This window comes from Alexandromys fortis, unplaced genomic scaffold (genome assembly GCF_014885135.2).
Source record: "Alexandromys fortis isolate MF-2015 unplaced genomic scaffold, M_Fortis_MF-2015_v1.1 scaffold_29, whole genome shotgun sequence".
Taxonomy (NCBI): Eukaryota; Metazoa; Chordata; class Mammalia; order Rodentia; family Cricetidae; genus Alexandromys; species Alexandromys fortis.
This window is the reverse complement of record NW_026067891.1, coordinates 9,152,135-9,174,004: the sequence shown is the minus strand read 5'-3', so window position 1 is coordinate 9,174,004 and position 21,870 is coordinate 9,152,135. Positions and strand designations below refer to the sequence as shown.

Here is a 21,870-nt window from a genome sequence, read left to right as displayed (position 1 = left end):
GCGTGCAAATGTCATAATCTATCAAAGCAAATTAGTACTGTTCAGCTAGTAATTAAAGGTCTTCATTAAGAAGTACGCCCTCCCTCCCCACCCCCATTCCCATCTGACATCAGCAATAAAAATGCACTGGGGGGCATCAGAAGGTTCTATAGGAAAATCAATAACTTGCCATTTTATAATTAAAAGAGAAAATAAATGTTAGGGGAAAGTCCACTAAATTAGGAAAATTACCTTTAGGAGAGATTGAAAATATTGATTTTAATTTACAAAATCTGTGAACTTTCCATGGCCCATTTTGGGAGACAATTGGAGGCTGGATGCTTCATTCTGCATAAGCTTGAGGAAAATCAATAATTATGCTGTGGGGGTGTCATGAAATCTGTCACGAACACATCTCAGGCTGAGAAATGACTAATGAGGCTGGCTTTCCATCTTGGGCATACATAGGGATGACCTATGAAATCCAAAGCAAGCAATGACAAGGTCTGGTATGAGCCACCCTCCATACTGCAAGCGAAATCCAGACCCATTCTGTAGCTAAGGCAGTTTAGATGCTTTGTCAAACTCCTAGCATGGGTATGAAGCTGGAAGGTATAGGTCATCAGACCCAGACTTCACACTTGTGTGTGAAGCCAGCATTTTGCCAACTGAGCTAATGTCTCAGCCTCTCCTTTCTTTCTTTCTTTCTTTCTTTCTTTCTTTCTTTCTTTCTTTCTTTCTTTCTTTCTTTCTTTCTTTTTTTTTGTGTGAAACAAGGTTTCAGTATATAAGCCCTCAAACTCAAGGCAATTCTCATGCCTCAGCCTCCCAAGTGCTAAGATGCAGGTGTACACTTCTATGCCAGGTTCCTTACTAAGAAAACAAACAAACACACAAACAAAGTAACAACAACAACAACAAAATCCAAGACTTTAATTTACTGAGCAAACCTCATACGAACGAGATCATCGGTCACTCAGGTTTCTTCAAGACGGTCCTCACCCAACCAATTCACATACCTAACTGTGGTGGTGGCGCTACAGCAATAGAGACAAGGTGGCTTGTCTCACTTTTCTGGTTTGGACAGTGGAATGACCACAGGGCACAGCCACAGAAATGTAGACTAAATATTCATAAAATATAAAAACTCATGGTATCTATTTACAAAGGATTCAGCCCCTGAGATTGAAAAAACAAGCAAACAAAAAAAACCACTCTTCTGTAAAATCCTAAAGGAGACGTACACCCTTTGTATACTTTTGTGTTTTAATTTGCAAAACTGCAACAAGGATTTAATACAGTCATGTATGGAGTGTGCTTAGACTAGTGCCAGCCCACAGAAAGTATTGAGTACTCATTACCCCTCCAAACTTGCTGTCCTTCTGTACCCCGGGGACTTCTCTGCCTAGCCTGGGCTTTGATCTAGTTTCAACTAAGTTTGATGCTGTTGAAGGAATGCAGACTCCTTTATGCGTGCGTATGTAAGTCTAAGCCTGTCTTTGTGTTCGTCAATACCAGCAGGCATTCACGATGGTCTGGAATCCCAAATAAAGGAGATAGTGGACATTTTCCTGATCAGTAGAGCAAGGATAACCATTATAAAGGGAAAACTACACAGGACTCTCAGATCATGCCCACATCTGTGACAAATTCCCATGAGAATACTTTCTACTTCTTGCTCTGGACCCCAAGTCTCTGGAGAGAATAATGTGAACACAAACACATATCACAAGCATTCATAGGCCAGAGAACCTGCCACTGCCTTGGGTCAGATGCTGTAGATTCCTGGCTGTCTCTGAAGGTATGTGGAAGCCAGATCTTCTCTGATCTTTGAGGAGATTTTGTACTTTTACAGCACTGGAGAAGATGTAGCCCCAAACACAGTACCTTCCAAGGTAAACCTTCCTTCTGGACAAATAGCCCTGCCCCTAAGACCAGAAGTTAACAACCCAAGTAGATATGTTGAGAGTTCACAGACAAGTCCTTTTACAAGTACTGAAAGCAACTTGAGACCAACCGTGTTTTCAGGGCTCAGGAGTATCAGTTATTAATATGCCCCCTCCAACCATGATACAAAGGTTAAATATTAACTTGCTCATTTTTATTCAACAAACATTATATGATGCTGAATAAGTAGTGAGGGCTTCATACAGCCCTACCTTATATTCTATTAAACTCATATGCCCTTCTGTTACCATAATCCCATTTGAGAGATGAAGAAACTAAGGTACAGAGAGGCTTAAAAACTTGTCCAGAGTCAATATCTGGCAAACAGGGGAAGAGAGTTTGAATTTGGGCTGTCTGGTTTCTCGTGCATGTTCCTCTCTTTCTAGTGCTTCCTCTCAGGAGATAGGGTACACAGTAGAATTGTTGAGGAGCCTTACACTCAAGTGTACCCTCCCCTATAAGAGTGAACATAGCTGCTGCATGGTGGTGCAATCCCTAGACTTAATCTAAACTCACACAGGAAGAGGACTGCAAACACTGTATAGCTGAAATACAAATCTCAGCTCTTGTATGCCCCCTTCCCAAGTTTATCCAAGTTTGGTTTGTGCAAAAGAGTAGTTAACTTCTAATCTTTTCATATCCTCTAGTAGTGATGTTTAGTTTCAGAAAAATGGCAGGAGTTGGGCAAGAGGAAGAAGTGAACCAAGATCTACCTCACCACTAAGATAAACTATTTATCAATTGTGATGTTCAAGAGGCATGCCGTAGGAAGGCTCTTTCCCCACATACACAAGGAAAGTCTGCCAGGGTACTAGACTTTCAAGACAGCCTTCTAACAAAACCTCAGAAGCAGTGGCGGGTTAACTTTCAATGTCAAAGTAAAGAATCTTAGTTGTGGAGGCTTCTGGTTCACCCCCCTCCCCCGATTTGTTCACTGAGTTATCTGAGTGGGTAGATTTCCCTACTAAGAGGCAGTAGGGGATAGGGGATGAGAGACATATGCATGGAGCAAAGTAGAGAGAAGTGACCATGCTAAGCCCAATTGACCCATGGAGAAAGAAGGACTGAAGTCATGTTTTTCTTCCTAACTTTCACATAAACTATCTTGGAAATTCCCAGTTTGCACTTGGCTGAAATGACTGACTCGATCCTTTGCTTTCTTAGGAATGAGGAAAGCAGCTCTGATGGAAATGCACAGCTAACAGGTGCACAGCAGGGGCACTGCATTAAAACAGGAAGGGGCCACCACCCGGCTGTCCAGTGGACTGCTGTGCAAAACCCCAACACTTTCCTAGGGAGAACCCATGTGAAATGTCATGAGTGGCAGAGCCCCCTGCTTACCTCACAATCACTGCAGAGTTGGAAACACTCTTGGTTTTGCCCCAAGAAATTGTTGGGAACTTGTTTGGATGTGATTCCTCGTTTGGATTAAGCTACAAAACCCAGGATGTAGGGGCAGGCAAAGCACATTTAGAAATGACCAAGCAAGACTTTGGCGTGCAAAGCAAAGTTCCTTACCTGCATAGAAGTCTGGGCTGTAGACGGCGCCCACAACTGGATTTAATTTCCAGCCTTAAAACAAGCACAGAAGGATTACATCACACTTGAGTCAGGAACTTCTCCCCCGTTAAGGCAACCACAGTGACAACAGAGTGAGATGTGCACTCGTGTGGACTGGAAACTTTCAAGGTTCTGTAAGTTGAACATGCACCAACTTGCTTGTCAACTCTGGAGTCTATGGTTTTGGTTTTTTGCTATCGCACATAAATGGAATGAACACCACTGACCGGCTACAGGTGAACCTCGCAAGGAAGACAGAATTCAGGCTCAACCATATCAGCGCATCCACAATTGTAATTTCAGTTTTTGCCTTACTTCATAGAACATTGTTAGATAATCCATCACTTGTTGTCTTGCATTAATGTCACAGACATTTCAAAGCTTGCCTAAACAGAACTCTTTGAGGGAACGCATTCTGACATTAGCCAACCTGATCGTGACCTCTAAGACTTCCAAGGGCTGTGCGGTTTGGGAATAGCAGAGACACCAGCAGAGATCTGCTGTAGAATACATTCCAATCCTTTCAGGAGCTGGGGAAGCCTTAGTCAGTGTTAGGTATCAAAGGCAACATTCAGGTCACTTGTCTATGACGTTAGCAGTAGTCTCTGGCTTGCTAAATGGTATTGGTGGAAGTACATCTTAACTATGAACTCCGGCTCCTTAGAAATTTTCACTCAAGAAGACAACACACAAGAGCAGCCATATTGGAAAGCACGTTATGGGCCTGTTTGGTTTTGTATGTTTGTTTCTGCAACATCAGGAAAGAGCGATTATGCCTCAGAGCCTGTGATTGTTTCTGATTTTCCTAGTAAATCTCTAAGGAAATTAATACTCATAGAATTGTTTTTGAGACAGTCTTAAGTAGCGTAGGAATCTCACGTACCCCGGGCTGGACTTGAACTCATATATAAACTAGGATGGCTTTGAACTTCTGGCCTTCCTGCCTCTTTCTCGTGAATACTGGGATTGTAGGTTTGGGATACTATACCTAGTTTATGAAGCTCTGGGGATTTAACTCAGTACTCCATCGGAGCCAAGAAAGCATTTTCCTAAAGAAGCTCCACCCTGTGTGACCCTATGTGCCCTTGTGTCTTGGATCAAGGGTCAAACACTATATACCTTTCATAAATGGACCCGAGAAATAGAAATGGCTTATTTTTAAGTGCTGTTATGGTTTGGCTGAGACATGTCCCTGTAGGCTCCTGTGTTTTAACACCAGACCCTAGCAGGTGCTGCTGTTTTGAGAGGTCGAATAACCTTCAGGAAGTTGGGTCTAACTGGAGCCAGGGAACTGCTTGATTTTGGACACTGAGGGATATGACGACCTGACTGAACATAAAAGACTGTTTAAATCAAATTTGGACCTTATGACCGTGCCACATCCCTTCTTACCTCAGACCTGTCTTCTAAACAAGGCTTCTTACTCCCCAGCAGGAAGCTTGGATATTTTTCTTTTCTGAATCTTGTTGAACTGGGTGCCACCTTCCACTCTCCCTTCTCCCCTGAAATGTGATTCTCATCCAGTCTTTCCCTTCAGCCAATGGCACTTCCACCCATTGGTCATTCAAAATTCTGCTCGGTAGTTGCTACCTCACCATCATATCTCATATGCAATCCATTTAAAAAAAAATACTCCATTAAACTTGGGACAGTGTCTTCCTTCTTTACAATCTATTTCTTGCCAGACAAGTCATACCAAGCAAAAGAAAACAAGAACAATAATTAAAAACCACCCTTAGGGCTGGAGGGATAAGCCCAGTGTACTGCTTAGATGGAAGCTCCCATGCATCCATGTTTGGAAGCTTACAACCATCTGTAACTCCAGCTCCACGGGGCTCTGGAACCCTCTTCTGATCTCTGCAAGCATCTGCATCCACATGCACGTACCTACACACCCACAGGTACATACACGCACACACACATGCACATATATGCACACATGCACATACATGTAAACATCTATAAACAATTTAAAATAAAAGACTCATTCATTCTCCTTCCCTCTCCATCCATTCTATTTGTAGTGGCCAAGGAGTTATGGAAGACATCAACCACTTGCTTTGCCCCTCTGCTCAGAGCTCTCCTCTTTCCAGACTCAGGAGAAGCACAGCCTCACTGTGCTGGCCCAGAAGATCATAATCTAACCAAGGCCCATCCATTTTTCACCACTGCCTCCATCTAAGACATAAAAGTGTTGATTTTTTTAATCTGAATAAAATTACCCAGGCTAACTGGACATCCAAAGATTTCCTGGCCTTTTTTGGAGAACTCTTCTCAAATCTTTCTCAAGTATCCAGGTGTTGTCTGGGTCTCCAATTCCTTCCCAAAACATGATACTCATTGTCACATTCCTGCCTTCTCTTAGGGGCGCTCGGTGATTCATGACTCAGTTAAATTTTCTGCATGGGTGCTAACTATATCTGAATCTATTCACTTTTTCTCTCTACCATTCTCCCTCATTGGAATTGAGAGTAAAGTTAGGTAAGACTGTCAAGTACGAGTCCTAGACTCTTGAAAACATTTGACTAATACTAAATATTCCAAAAACACGGACTTCGGATTATTGTAAAACTTAGAAGGCACAAAGTGGTCTTATTTCCTTCCAGCTAGGATTTGGTTTCTTTGTGCCCTCCAGATGCTAAATGTTCTACATGCAATGAAGGACCTCTTAGGGACTGCCATCTTCCAGTGAAGGCAATGAGAACTGCCCTTGAAAGTCACCTCTGTGCAGACTTGCTCAGACTCACAGACCTGAGGTAGACTTATGTAAATGTATGCAAATCACACGCAAATGGACTTCTTTCTGTGGCTCCTTCTAGTACCTGAAAGAGACCCCAGGGATAACCTTGCTGGAAATACAAGCCTGCACTGTCAGGAAGATGGACAAAATGATCCCAATTTTAATTTCTGCGACAGTTTATGTATGTCCCCAGGCTTCACAAACTCTGAGATTTTCATCAGGGACATTAAACCGAACAATGAGGCTTACAAAAGAAAGAGAATAGCAGATAAAGTCTACCACTCCCAGCCTCCCAGGGTCCCATCCAACAAGGCAATGAAGCAAAGCCCAGGCAAGCACGTGGAGATTCACCCCTCTGAGATGGGTCTTCAGGGAGTTGCATCAAATCAGACTCCCTGCCTCCCTAAAATGTAGCTTATCCAGGGTTATGTGCTAGCCTGCTTTAGAAAAACGCTGGACAAGATCCCTGGTGTACAAGCCTTGCTATAGTGAAACCTGCATAGATTCTAAACAGATACCTCATAGATTAAATAGAGCAGGAGGCAACATTCAAAGGACAGATAAAGCACTTATGCATACACTGAGCACACGTACTGTGTGGTTGTTTATTTTGAGTCAATGAAGCATTTTATCTTCTTCTATTGGTTAGTAACATGTATTCATAGCCAACATATAGATTTCACCTAAAGTGTAGGATTCCTGGTTCTCTTGAAACATTTGAAGAAATAGCAATTTTATGTTAGGAATCCCCTCAGATAGCTTTATTAGAGGTGACCAGAGGCTATGATGTGTGACTGCCCAGACAGTAACAGTCAGCCAGCAATAAAGCTCCCCGCTGTGACCATCTGTTGTTAAACTGGACTGTTTTGTCTGCTCAGAGAGAAATTTCTTGCTTTACCCAGTAAACAAACAGAAGATAAATGTTTCAGTCAGACCCCTCATCCTAGCTGTCTGGGAGCCCGAGGCAGGAAGATTTCAAGTTCAAAACTTATGATGATTACAGAGTGAGTTCAAGGCCAGGCTGGGCAATTCAATAAGATCACGTTAAACTGAAAATTATCAAGCTAGTGCTAGAGTTCAGTGGTAGAAGTATATTATAAAACCAAGAAAGAAGACAGGAGCTGTGGAGTGCTCTTTGTGGGCATGACATGGCTGCAGTTCTCAGGAAGGTCTAACATCGGGGCTGCACAAAGCAAGCCTTTAAACATCCAGCCCCACGTGGGAATGGACTCATGGGGCCTGCCTGTCCAGGGGAGCTCAAGGCGGCCTGACAAAGTCATTGTCTTCATCGGTGAAGCCACTGCGGAGTTACTCTGGGCTCCTGTGGGCAGCTCCACACTAATACCCAAGCCAAGTGGCCTTGCTACAGCACAGTGTGGCCCAGAGCAAAACCAAAACGAAAACAAAAAGACAACAAAATGGCAAAGATGGAGCATTGGCAGGAGGTTGGGGTGGGGCAAGTCTAAGAGAGGGACTAGGGATGTTTGTGACGAGAATATATCAAATACATGTATGAGACTCTCAAATGATAAATTTTAAAAAAGTACAATCAAATACCCTAAACAAGGAAAAAGCATGACTGAGTTCTCAGATTCCGTTTTTTCTTTTGTTTCCTTCACCCAGCTTCATTTAGCATCTGAATCTTTGCTCCCACAACTTGGCACAGAAAGAAAGCATGAGATGGGCAATTCAGACCGAGGCCTCTCTGTAATCAAATACTCTTGATCTGCAAGCAGCACTCAAGCCTAGAGCACTATCTCCCGCTCCCACCCTGGTGCTACTTTACTTCTGAAGATCGCAGACATCTGGGATGCTGGGGTACAGAACCATGTGGGGAGAGTTTTTATAGCTCGAATGGATGTCAGCAGTCACCAGCAAAGCTCACATTAGACTAAGACTGCCCACCTCCATGGTCTTGGGTATTTTTACTTGATTCCAACCTTGTAAAAATTTCTAAGGAAACAGAATCCTATGTAACAGGCATGTTTTGCCAATTTTCAGGAAATCCCTCTAAATCCAGTTCTCAATTCATAAGATAGACCCAATCTTTGCCATTCAATGAGTACAGCACCCCTCTACAACACCCCACCCCTTCCCACAGACAGGCTTTTGGGAGAACAGAGAAAGTCTAATTATGCCTTTCCTGGGCTTTCTGACAGGTGGAATTTGCAAACCTTCCATCCTATCTCCTGCTATGGTGTTCTATCATATCTATGTTAGAAAGTCATGGGTGCCTCTTAGATCCTCCACACTGATCGCAGCCACACTCTTCTGCCACAGATGCTCCTTCTCACGCTCCCTCACATGTTCCTCCGTGCACTGGGGCCAGTCTGAGGCTTCACTGAAGGCAACAGCAACTCTGAGGCTTTGAAATCTCAGCTGGATGTACGACAGAAGGAACTCAGGAACACAACATTGGCAGCTAAGGTTTTATTACCATACTCGGGCTTCAAAGTTGGATAATTTATAATTTTGGGAAAAAAGTATTATTTCCATGGCTTATAGGTCATTCAACTAAGAAATAAACCTCAAAAGGATTACTTTTTACTCCGGCATGGCTTCATGGGTATTGACATATATTCTGGGATGGTTTGACTAGACAATGCTCCTCAGAGGCTCGTGTGTAAAGGGCCTAGGTACCAGCGGGCAGTGTGTGGATTAGACAGAGCCAGCACTAACCTCTACATGGTGGCCTTTTAGGGAGGAGGTGAAAGGTGGAAGATGCAGGCTTCTGAAAGAAGTTGGCCTCAGTGAGCATGCCTATGAAGGTTAGTCACAGTGCCTCGGTCCAGGCCCCTTCGCAGCTTCCTGTTTATCATGGTGAGTGGTCTCTGTCAGATCTCTGCCCTTGTCATGTTCTGTCTCACAAGTCAAGTGGCCATGGACTATGGCAGGGACTTTGAAATTATGGACTAAAGTGAAGCTTCCTCCACTCTGCCAGAACTTCCCTAATACAGTCTCTTACAAAGCCACACCCTCTTTGAGGGTTTAAAGGTCTTTATTTTCCCAATTGATTCCATTATAATTTGTAGAAAATTCTAGTGACAGTGGCGATACTTCATAGACAAAGGAAAAGGCTCCTTTCACTACTTCTGCCTCTTCAAAATTGGCTGCTGCTGCTCTCTTTCCAGGCCTCTGTTTTAGGGCACTGGCTTTGAAATGTCTCATCTAAGACAAGACACATAGTGTTGCAGAAACACCAGCTATTTTCAATGGGCTTTGAATTATGCTTTGAATTCCTATAGGAGTTGGATTTAGTCCTTGGGTATGGAATTGATCAATATTTCTTCCTTTAAAAAACATGTATATAAATTACATGGCTTATGGGATTACATTTGAGTTTTTTTGCTTTCCATTTGTAGATATGCATTTATAGTGTGCATATGAATATGTGTGTTTGTGTGTATGTGGATACCTGTAAGTACAGGTTCATATGGAGGCCAGAAGGCGATGTCACTGCATCTGTATTTTCCTCCATCCCTCTCCAATTTAACAAGGAAGGTCTCTCACCAAATCCAGAACTCCATGATTCACCTAGCCTAGCATTGTAGCTTGCTCCAAGAATCCCCCATCTCCCCACTTCTCAAATGTGGGCACTACAGTCAAACAGACATATCCACTTTACATTTCCATGGGTCCTTGGAACCTGAAGCCCAATCCTCATTCACAAACACTTTACCCACTGAGTCACCCTCCCAGTCTCCTGTTTCATTCTTTTGCTTTTCCTTCACTCGACCCTTTCACATCTTCATGGAGCACGCAAGCACACCTACAACTGTGCAGCACACACACAAACACATACAAAGGCTCTGCCATGAATTTTGAATGTACAGCATTTGCGTGCACGTTGGTGTGAACACTTGCCAGTAGCAGAGTTATGAATTTTACCCAATAGAAAATCATCCTAAACATGTATTTCAGAGGTGTTGGGCACTCAGAGAAACTGCTTATCCAGTTCAAGGGCATGCTCCCCCAGTTGCTGAGGCTGGGAAAACTGGACAGCAGAATAAATTATCCTTCCGTCCTTTCCATGTAACGTTGAGGGTATATATCTGTTTAATAGCATTACTTTTCATGCAAGAACACCCTGACATAGTCAAATTGGTTGCCACTAGCAGAAAGAAAGAAAAACTATAAAATGCTAATGTGTTTGCAATGGCACAAAAATAGAAACAAAAATAATGAGATGTCAGTGAACGTTGACGATCTGAATCAACCTGTGGAGTGCTATACAGCCACAAGAAAGAATTCGTTCCATTCTTACAGATCAGCATCTAAAGATGTCCAAATTGTTCCATCAGCACTGATTAAAAGCTATGCATGTCATCATGCCATTTATGTCAGGAATATGTAGATCATACTATGAGCACTATACACACAGATCTATTGGAGGTCTAGGTCTGAAAATGCCAAAGGAATTATAGACAACAGCCTGTAATGGTGGCCTCTTCTGACGGGAGGGGAAGTCAGCCCGGCAAGAACGCTCGCCGAAACCTTTCTTGCTTTGTTTCCTCCTTGGTTGTTTGCTGTTTTAAAAATAGATCTATGCTTCACATATAATTAAAACTTATAAGTAGAAATCCCATACATTTTTCTGTTGTGTAAAATAAAACTACGTTATTTTTTAAAACCTGTAAATCAAAGAAAAGCATCTTTGTGTCTTGATATCCAACATAGCATCACCATTTTGGCAGAATTACTGCCATTGATTGAAATCAGAGCGTGGGCCTGGGTTTCATTATCTACTTTTTTCTTTCTCATTATAATGATCATGATTACCTTTACACAGCTCATTTTAATGGGTGTAATATTCTATCATGTTCTTACACTTTAACTTCCTGAATCACTTTTACTTACTTATTTTTTATTTAATATGTGTGTATGGATATGAATGTTATGTCTGTATACATACGTGCATGTTAGGAGGCCAGAGGCAGACTTTGCCTGTCCTGGTTAATAGTTCTGTGACATTTTCCTCCCCAAGACAGGCAGGGTCTCTCACTGAACCTACAGTTAGGTTCATGGACAGCCAGCGCTGTGATCCTTCTGCCCCCACTCCCCATGGAGTTGTCCTTACTGGCAGCTCTGTAGCCATACCTGGCTTTTATATGGGTGCTAGGACCTGAACCCAGAGCTATTAGCTGCTGAATCATCTATCCCATTAAAATAAAAACAGAATTCTCCCTCCCTGTACCTTAATGGATGCTTACTTTGGGAAGGAGTAATGATCAAATGTGGGGACACATTTAATAACGCTCATATAAACAAGAAGCCCCTTTTTCTGGTGACACTGGGGATTGAACCCAGAGTCTAGTGCGAACTAGGCAAGCACCTTACCCCTGGGCGACACCCACAGCTGCCTGTCAGTCACTGTTAATGACAAGTCCTGGGAAATGTTCCTGGTAACCTCAGAAATTCTTTGCCTTAGAGGAGTCTTTGTCCCATATCCATAGACTCACGAGGCCCCGTGGCGCTCGGGGATACGTGCTTGGGAAAGAAAGGCCCACTCAGCTACTTTCCTATAGAGCTCAGCCATCACAACGCTTTGACAGCCAAGGAGTCTGAAAGCCAGAACCAAATTCTGTAACTACACTTCCAGAAATGACAAATTATTCAGGATATATGGCTTTAAAATGAATGAACAGAACTTTTATTCTCCTCTTAATTTGCTAGAATTACAAGAAACTAAACCATGCGAATCATAACTAATGTCAGTCCTGGGGACAGTTACTAGAGTAGCAGTTCTCAACCTTCCCAGGGCTGTGACACTTTAATACAGTCCCTCATGCTATGGTGACCCCAGCCATACAATGACTTTTGGGGCTATTCCATGGCTCTAATTTTGCTACTGTTATGACTAGCTATGCGAATACAGGATATCTGGTATGTGAGCCCGCAAGGGTCAAGATTAACAGGTTTGGAACCACTGCTCTAGAGAGCCAGCATGGCTGAACTGGAAAGCTGTATTCGCTCTGCTGTGAAAATCCTCTCTGAGGTTGCTCACTGTAGCCGGTCAGCAATGAAACAGTAGCCAGGTAGGGCCAATGTGGCACATGGCACACATGAATTCATATCAGCTGTCCAGGACCTGCACAGTTAAAAGAAAATTCAGCATAGATGGAGAGAGGTTCCTCAGGCCCTACTCCTAGCTGAGGAGTTGAGGGCAGTTTGTAGCTGCCTGGCCTGGGAGGGCCACTCTTCTTTAAGAGTTTGACTCCAGTGGATCACCCCATGCAACAGTAATTGGAACCAGTAGGTTAACATGGATAAATATGACATGAAGTTGGATGGGAGATATGATGGGGGTTCCTGGGAAGGACTGTAAAGGGAGTTAGGTGTCCACATGATAAAGATACAATGTACACAGGTATAAAATGTTCAATGAGCAAAATGAAAAAGAAACATTCCCTGGTTAAAAAACACTGGAGTGACAGGCAGAGAAGAGGTCTGTGGTAGGCAGGTGTCTACTTACCATTGGTGTAAGGGTTGACAGTCTTTTTATTAGTCATTACACGTGCTGTTGCGTTATTGACCTACACACATAGAAAATGCAAGTGAGTCTGGATGCCAAGGCCAGCCCATGATTCAATTAGTTGCATGCATTATGACTGTGATTACTTATTGAAATCAAAACCAAGAAACAAAAACTTAAAAAAAACTACAATGCATTTTAATTTACAAATGGCAATAGGTGCATAACCCAAAAATCATACATTTTTGTAATTACATTTACTTCATAACCAATTTAACTTACAAATCATTTCAATAAAGCAATGTCATCTCATTTAAAAGTTTAATAAAGAGACAGTAAAAGCAAATTAAAAGATACTGCATAATTGAAGATTGAAAAGCATGCGTGTGCTCCATGGTGACACAGAAACAAGAGATAGAGTTTTAAACAGAAAATAAAGTTAATATGAAAGGGGCATGCAGTGGAAAAGAGGGAGGAGACAAAGTACAGGGGACATAAATGTCAAAGAAAGGGACAGACAGGGTTAAGCCGTGTGCAACACTTTGGGAGGGGGACCATGGGGAAGCAACATCTAGCATTCAACACTTGGAACAAGAGCCTTGTACATCGCAAGAATTAACGAGTCATTCAAGCTTTAAGGTCACAGCTAACAAAAGGATAAAAGAGAGGGTGCATTGTGTAACACAATATGGAGTTAACGATCTGAGTAAGATGTGCACTGGTCATAACTCAGTCCAATCAGAGCCTCCCAGGCTAGCTTAGAACGTACACTCAATTACAGGCGTACCAAAGACCCAAAAAAATAGAGCATCAAGAAAACTTAATACAACAAGTCAAAAAAATCCACGTGGTAGAGAGATATGTATAGAGATATATCAGCACTAAATACGTGAAGCGGCAGATGGACTCCGTCACTTACCATTCACCACCATCGCCAGCATGGGTTTGTATACAGTTACCATGGTTACTGAGGGTTTGGTGAGGGGCCTAAGCGTTACCGTCGAGGGGGGAAAATAAAAAGGCAAAATATGCGACATCTTACTCCAAAGACTAAAGCATTTTTAACTGGTAATTTTTTTCTTTTTAAAGTTTTAACAAATATGACCCTTTGATTGTGTTGAAGAGGAACCCAGTGGTACAAAGGGCAGGTGCTTAATGTCAGAACACGGGGTCTACATTTCCAATCGACAGGGGCCATGGCTGAAATGGGAAATCCTGATTGCTAATTCAATGTCTATAGTCAGAGAATGCAAAAATGCAAGCTGGTTTGGGTTTCTAACTGCAGGATTTAATGACAAGTGCCTCTCACTTGTTCTGTTTTAATATTTTGAATGTCATTGCTTGGAAATTTGGTCTAATTTGCAAACCACTGTGGATCCCTCTTCAACCCTAAAGTGGACTAAAAAAGAAACAAAACTTGATATATATTTGGTTTGGTTTGAATACTGTGTCATCTTCCGAACCTATTGCACCCATTGTTCATAAAACATGGAAAATAAAGTAAAACAAACAGAACCTTTCATGTTTATCTCCCTTCCGTCTCACTTTTTGCCATCTACTCTCCAGCAGTAATATAACTAATAATCTAAAGTAAAATTTAACCAAAAATAAGGCCAGTTTTCCTTTATATATATAAATATATATAAATATAAATATATATAAACAATGAGAAGGGAATAGGGTCACACACGAGACACCAATGATGCACCTGGAAGGACGAATGAGCGTGAAGCAGACATTTAAAAAAAAATAAAGAGGAAAAGGAAAATATTTTGACATGCACCTCGATTTTACGGCCCTCTACCACGGTACCGTGCAATTTCTCCCTCGCCCTGTCCGCATCCGCACTATTTTCGAAAGTTACGAAACCAAATCCCTGCATGCAGGAGGGAGAAGGAGAACAACATGCATATTATTATTTCAGTCAACGACCGCTTGGCAAAGTTCTCTCGCTTTCATTGCTATCTCTTGTCCTGGCTTCGGTTCTGTAACATGCAAATTAGAGAAATTATAAGAACACTACGATGTGCAGTCACTAAGCAACAAATGTGAACGAGTTTTTTTTTTTTCCTGTCACCCGTTAGCTGGAACCCCTAAAGAATTCAAAGATGGATATGAAAACGAAAAACCAAACCAACAAACAAAAAAATACCTTTCTAAACATCACTACGGAAGAAAAGAAATCAAACAAAAAGAAAATGAGATCAAAATAAATGTGCAGTGTCTTCACAGAGAATAAACGAAATAACGAGGAAAAAGAAAGGGAGCCAGTTTCTTGACGTGCAAATTAAAAAATCAAACAAAATAAAACGTGTGCACGGGAATTCAACAGTGAATGCTCAGGTCCTGTCACATTGCCTACGGAGTCATGCTGCGTGGATTTAAGAACCGTTCTTCTTCATGCAAGTTAAGGTTATTTGAGTCTGTCAACTGTACAGCCTTTGCTTCTCAAAAAATAAAAGTAACAAGCCTAAAAAAAGGAAAGACCTTTTTTATATACATAATAAATCTTGAACTTGTGGTTCTAATAAGCAAAAGAAAAATCACATGAAATGAATAGAAATCAACCTTTGTTGGTTAACAATGTAGATAATCAAGTCCTCTTCTGCATTTGTTCTCCCCCCTCCTCCCCAAATAACAAAAGACTTTGGAGCATGACTTTTTAAGTTATGCTATTAACCAGAAAACAAACTTCTAAGGCACTGGGCTAGCATTCATTTTTGCTGTATCAACAGGTACCAAAGTAAAGACATTTCCCGAATGGGGAATCTGTGCAGCAGGCTGAACCCATCCTTTTGACTGATGATGAGCAACAAATGTTCCCTTTGTTTCATCACAAATACAGTTTTTACTTTTGATATTTCAACCTCTAGCACCAACCCCACTAATCCATATTATTAAAAATCCACCTTCATTCCTCACTGACATGGTTTCTATGGTGAGTATAGAAAATCTGACATACTACTTCTAAAATCCTTGAGCCTATTTGTACATTTTGTTTAGAAATATATACACCAACCTTTGGAATACTACAGGTACATTAGCTCCACATTGGTATAAGTGGGGAACAACTCTGCACTGTGTGGGCACTATCAATTTGCACAGAATAAACCTCACACACAGTTAAAACAGTTGCTTGACCCTCATGCATGGCATTCAGCTTTACAAAGAAAATGTGCAATAATTACGCATTCTGAGTGGGTGATAGTCATCTGATGTTAGCCCTATACTGGCACCTATGATGATTTCATGATTGAGGGATATTTGGAGAAGACTTGCTGGGTACACTAGCTAGGAGACACTATAAAGCTACTCTGTCTGTGGAGGGGATGAGCTATGAGTATATCAAGCTGCTGGGAGGTGGATGTTTGTCCATGTCACACACAAAAAAAGATCAGATGGATTTACTTTGACGGAATGACTTTACAATGCGTTTTTCAGAGTGAAGATTCATAAGTAGGGCATGCCTGAGTGATCCAATTAATATATAGTGACATATTCCACAAAAGCTTTGTACCTGTTGCCTACCTAATCTGGGTGCTCAAAAATACTTGCTAATACTATTCTAGTTTTGGTGAGAAATGAACAAAAATGTTCTTTGATAGCAAAGGACAGAATCTGAGGGGATGGGCTGCTCCATTTGACAACTCTATCTTCCAGCCTGCGGTCCCCAAATTCAGTTGTACAGCAGGTTACATATTTTAATTACTGGGCCTCATTTTGGTTTGCCACATGAGAAACCCTGAGTGGAGGCTAGACATCCGTTTGCCTCCTAAAGCTACCTACATGACTCCATGGCTGGATTTTCCTGATTTTTCTCTTTATTACACACCCATAAAAAGAACATTTCATGAGCTAGAATAAGAAGAACTTTGCAGCACTGCCTCGAAAATGTCACCAGTGGGGCTGCATGAGTTTATGACTTTCTCATTTCATGCATAAATGTAGGGAGCACAGCAAAGATCATAAGCCCAAGACAGCTCAGTCATGTTCCTGCTCTCCTGTAGGCCCAAGTTTATGAGCATCCAAGTCAGACAACTAGGGATCATTAAGAGAAATAAGGGATTTGGAGTCTCCCACCAGACAAGAAAAGACAATCTTGTTTCTACCTTATGGATAGAGAGAAGGGTGGTGTCTTTTTTTGGTTTTTCAGGACAGATTTTCTCTGTGTAATAGCCCTAACTGTCCTGGCACTCACTCTGTAGACCAGGCTGGCCTCGAACTCACAGAGATCCACCTGCCTCTGCTTCCTAAGTGGTGAGATTAAAGGCAAGCACCACCACTGCCCAGTGGATGATATCATTTTAATTGGCATAAAAGGTCTCCATTACCAAAGCACTGCAAAGAACACAGTGTAAACACTGTCCAAGGAAACTTGTTCTATAGTTCATCTGACCCATGGCAACCCCCCTTGCTTAAATTCATGTTATACACATGAAGAGGAGCTAAAGATGGAGATAGAAGTACTCTTGCCATTCTAGAAAACGCGCAGACTGAGGAAGGAAAGACCCTTGGATGGTTCCAATTCCAAGGAATGACTTGTGGAGACTTGTGAAGGTTAGGTTCAAAGCTGACCTTGTCCTACAAATGACCCCCTAAATATCCTGCAGGCTTGAATAATTCTACCTCTGTCCAGCCCTAAAATGATATATCTTGCTTGGGTCAGAAAATGACCAGAAGTTCCACATGGAGATTCCCATCTGGACTGGAGATGTGGCCCCTGGTCCTTTCCGCTGTCAGGTGCTCTGTCCCTAAAGCCCTGGGTCCTGGTGTCTCTGAAAGTAGGAGCCAAGATGTTGTGGTTGTTTCTATTGGCCTGCCCCATGGTCAAGATTTCATATCAAGGAAACAGCACCATGCCACCCTTAAAAATTTGAACTTTTTGTTGGTCTTTGTATTGGAATGAATTAAACACCTTTGGTTTGAAGAGTTAGGGGTGAGATGAAATAGCGATGTGGAATAATGAAGAGTGTTAAGAAAAGAGGCCATGCAGAGTCAGGCAGAGCAGCACAGGCCAATCATCCCAGACAACTTCTAGACTGGGGCAGGAGAGTCACAAGTTCAAGGTCTGCCTGAACGACTCAGGGAGACCCTGCCTCAGACAAAAATAAAGAGGGCCTTGGGGTGTAGTTCAATGACAGGATGTTTGCCCAGTATGTCTTATGTTTGATTGCTAGAACTTCACAATTAAGAAGAAAAAGAATAAATGCAAAGAAAGAAGGAAGGGATAGAAGGAGGGAAAAGGAAATGAAGGGAAATAAGGGAATGAAAAGAGGACAGAAAGGAGAAAGGAGGAATGATGAAGGGAGGAGGAAATGAGGTGGCATGGAGTTCAGATTGTCGTCAACATCCTTCCACCGAGAGGCACACCTTCTCAGGTCTACCTGGACAGGAGCTCACAGAAGAGACAATAGGGCTCCTGGAGGAAGGGTCTGTGCTACTCAGATGGGCATGAAGCACTTGTGACCTAAAGTGGAGTCCTACAACACGGTTTGCTGATCTAAAAGCCTTTCATAAATTTGCACAGTTCTGTTTTCTGCTCACTTCCCCTTCCTAGTACTAGTGCTTTTAGGTGGTGTATTTTCTTTGGGGAAGTCTTATAAACATCCTGTGTTTTTCTTTAATCTTAATTCAAGATTCCAAAGCTCCATGGAAGGTGGAATGAATACACTCTATTCGACATGATAATTCACATTCTCCCGTCTCCAATATAGAGAACTCATGCTTACTTGGAATGGGCATAGAAATTAATTTTCTTGATGACTAAGTGTCTGATATTTGATCCCTCCAGTGACTTCTGCAAAGACAGCCCCTTCTTCTTTGTGAAATATTTTCTTTTTTGATGGAGAAAGGTCATTGGTTAAAAAAATACAGAAACTGCTTGGCTGGCCCTCATAGGTTAAAACATAGGTGGGAGGAGTAAACAGAACAGAATGCTGGGAGGAAGAGAAAGTGAGCTCAGACTCGACAGCTCTGCTCTCTGGAGAGAGGCCATTCTCCCCTCTCCCAGGTAGATGCGCAATGAAGCTCCGACACAGGATGGACGTAGGCTAGAATATTCCAGGTAAGACTGATGCTATACAGATTATTAGAGATGGGTTGATCAGGATATATGAATTAGCCTGTAAAGCTAGAGTTAATGGGCCAAGCAGTGTTTAAAAGAATACAGTTTGTGTGTTGTTATTTCGGGGCATAAGCTAGCAGGCGGCCAGGGTGCTGGGGACGCAGCCCCGCCGCTCATATTATAACACTTTTTCTGTTCTTCTTTCCCTTACTCCTTCCCTTTCTTCCTCCCTCCCTTACTCATTCACCCTCAGCTTAGTTACTTCTCTCAGAAAGGCTCCTTACCTTCAGCTACATGTTTAGAGTTTCAACCCCTGTGGTCATGGCAAAATGCAGCACCTTTTATGACAGTTGTTCATGACTGGTCTTCCCTGACACCTAAGAAAAGCTAAGGGCTAGAAGCAAGTCTGTCTTGCTTAAGAATCGTTCACCTGGAGAGGAATTAGTGAACAGATACATATGAGTGCATGCATATATACTAATTCAAAGGCCACGTTGCATATTTCTTAGGTATAATAAAGAATAGCTAAATCTGACAGTATCCCCAGAAACAAAGCATCTCAGAAGCAAAAGAATGATTTTAAATCTCTTTTAAGAATAACTGAATTGTGCAGTTCATTACTACCCCCCCTACACTGCATGTAGTCCTGTTTTGTGATCAAGACTGTCCTTCCTTTGAAAGATGTGCTTTTCCTATAGTATCTAGATATACATAAAATACTCAGCCTATATGTTTCCAGAACACTACAGATACTTACTGTCTCTGCATGGCGGTACACACACACACACACACACATATATAGAGTCATCCTCTCTCAACTTTGAGTCATCTGCCTCGGGGAGTGTCCTATGGAGAATAAGGGACCAAGAGAAGAGTTCCTGTTTTTTGGGGGGCCCCTGGTTTCCTGGTCAACTGAGGCAGTAAGTGATAGAAATGAGGTCCTAACAATGGTTCCATTTCTTGAGGGCAAGGATGGAAATGCTCCTCTAAATAAGGCCCTTTTGCACCCACACAGGATGCCAAATAGGACACCTAGCCATTTGTAAGATGCTCCAGGTAGCATTCCCAACTATTTGGTTTCAGGGACATTCCCATGACGTGGCACCAGCCAGCAGACACACCTGCAAGGCAGAGAACTCCAACCCACAGAGACAAGAAGGCAACTTTGGATGTTTCCTAATCAAAAAAGGAAAAAAAAAAAAAAGAACAAAGAAAGAAAAACAAAATAGTCCAACAAAGTTCTGACTGCAGATGCTGAAATGGAAATACTCTTTTCTCTGAAGCCACCAGGGACGGGCTAATCAAGGAGAAGATGGGAAATTTTCTAAAAACAGTTCACCATTGTACTTTGAAAATAGCCAACAATACTGTAGTGCTGTCCCTAAATATCTCTAGAAAGAAATGAAACAGCTTTCTTCGGTTGACAAACATCTTTCTAAACAAAACGTAAATTAAGCAGAAATTTAAAACAAGTCTCAGTCAACAAGGGAAAAAAAAAAAAAGAAAAGTCCCAGAACACAATGAGAAGATACAGAGTTCAGAACCAGGGCAGAGTCGGGACACATTCTATGTTATCTTCACCAGTTTAGCCAGAAATGCACCAGGCCCAAGCAAGAAGGTTTAGTCTTGAGAATATCTTTCTCTTAGTGAATCTTAGTCTACAGGTATAAAAATAATTACTTCAATGGTTTCCATATAAGATACAGCTCACTACTTCCTCTCATCCCAATTTAGAGGTTAGAATATAAGAATGACTGAAAAAAAAAAAAGCTAAACCTGACAGAGAATGAGCAGGTCCCTGAATGGGCAGAAGTGCAAACTTATAATGGATTGACTCTCCCCTCGTCTGGCAGGTTACACTATCATTTCTAGTGTAAAGCAAGCCCTGGAATTTATTCCCTCAATTTGAATAACACTGCCCTCCCCAGTCAACATTAAATCTACTTAGGATGGGATAGGTAGAGGGCAGATGCCGTAAGGAATAATAAAGCACAAAGTTTTCTTCATAGTGTGGTTACTGTGCCATGTGACACAAACCCAGTGAAGCTTAGGGGCCCTCCTGGTTGCCTATTGTCCTGCGTTGCCACAGAAGGGGCATTGTTCAGCCCACCTAGCATCTCTCTGTGTTTGATAGCAGTATTGCCAATGTTCATTTTCTGAGGCTAAGAATAGAAGGAAGATGGGAGATGAAGGTTCCTTAGGATCCGACTGACTGTAGGTGTGTTATAGTCTGAGCTATTCAGAGCTGTGCTTCATCTGGCTTCTAGGACCACTCTATCCTCACCCAACATCATTCTCTGTGACTACACAGGGCGTGTTGGAATGTCTTATGAATCTGTTTCCTATGAGGGGTGTTTGAGTGAGGCTCTTGAAACTTCTCAGGGTACACAAAGACAAAATGTGGGGTTTATGACAACAATAGAGACAGTGCTGAACACTTATGAGCAAAGGCTGGTCTACATTCATGGGAGGGTGTGGCCTTTGGGAAAAAGAGAGACACAAGTGAAGATATAGATTGCTGGGACCAGCCAGCATTAGAGTTTCTGATTTGGATGTCTGGGCTGGAAATGGTGGGCATGTATCTTTAATAAGCTTCTGGAAGCTGCTGATACTACAGATTTGGGACTACATTTTCATAGCCATGGATAGAGAGTACACACTGGATAGATTGGATGTATTCATTTCCTGTGAAAGGTACAGGAACCTTCTCTCAGAGTCTTCTACATACACTTGTCAGCTCTAGGAGAAAATAGTTTAATCATTGGTTTCCTAGCAAGGAAACAATCTCAAAACAGGAGCATACTACAAAATTAGGATTGTAATATACTAATGAATAAAATTATATTCAAAAGGTTGGTGTATATGAGATTTTTCTCCTCTGCAACCCAGGAAAAGAACTGCACTTTATTAATACAGAGTAATCACATATTTACCTGCTCATGAGACTATCAACTCACTTTTTAATATAAAGAACATAATTATCACTGAAAAACAAAAAATGTAGCAACATCATTATTTTTTAAGCATGGGTAATTTTCCTCTGGAAACTTAAGATATAGAGTTATGTCTTTCTCTGTATTTAAACCAGCAATTAAAGTTTAACCCATA

At 41.9% G+C, this 21,870-nt stretch overlaps 1 protein-coding gene across 3 annotated transcripts in view; it reads right to left on the bottom strand.

Moving 5' to 3' along the window:
* Rbfox1 (RNA binding fox-1 homolog 1) overlaps positions 1-21,870 on the bottom strand; it is a 378,397-nt gene that overhangs the window by 93,543 nt on the left and 262,984 nt on the right. For all 3 annotated transcript variants that reach the window (XM_050134335.1, XM_050134319.1, XM_050134328.1), the window contains exons 5-7: positions 14,482-14,574; positions 12,699-12,759; positions 3,445-3,498 (exon numbers count right to left, since the gene is read on the bottom strand). In XM_050134335.1, coding sequence (XP_049990292.1) covers positions 3,445-3,498; positions 12,699-12,759; positions 14,482-14,574 — 208 coding nt within the window. The remainder of the gene's footprint in view (positions 1-3,444; positions 3,499-12,698; positions 12,760-14,481; positions 14,575-21,870) is intronic.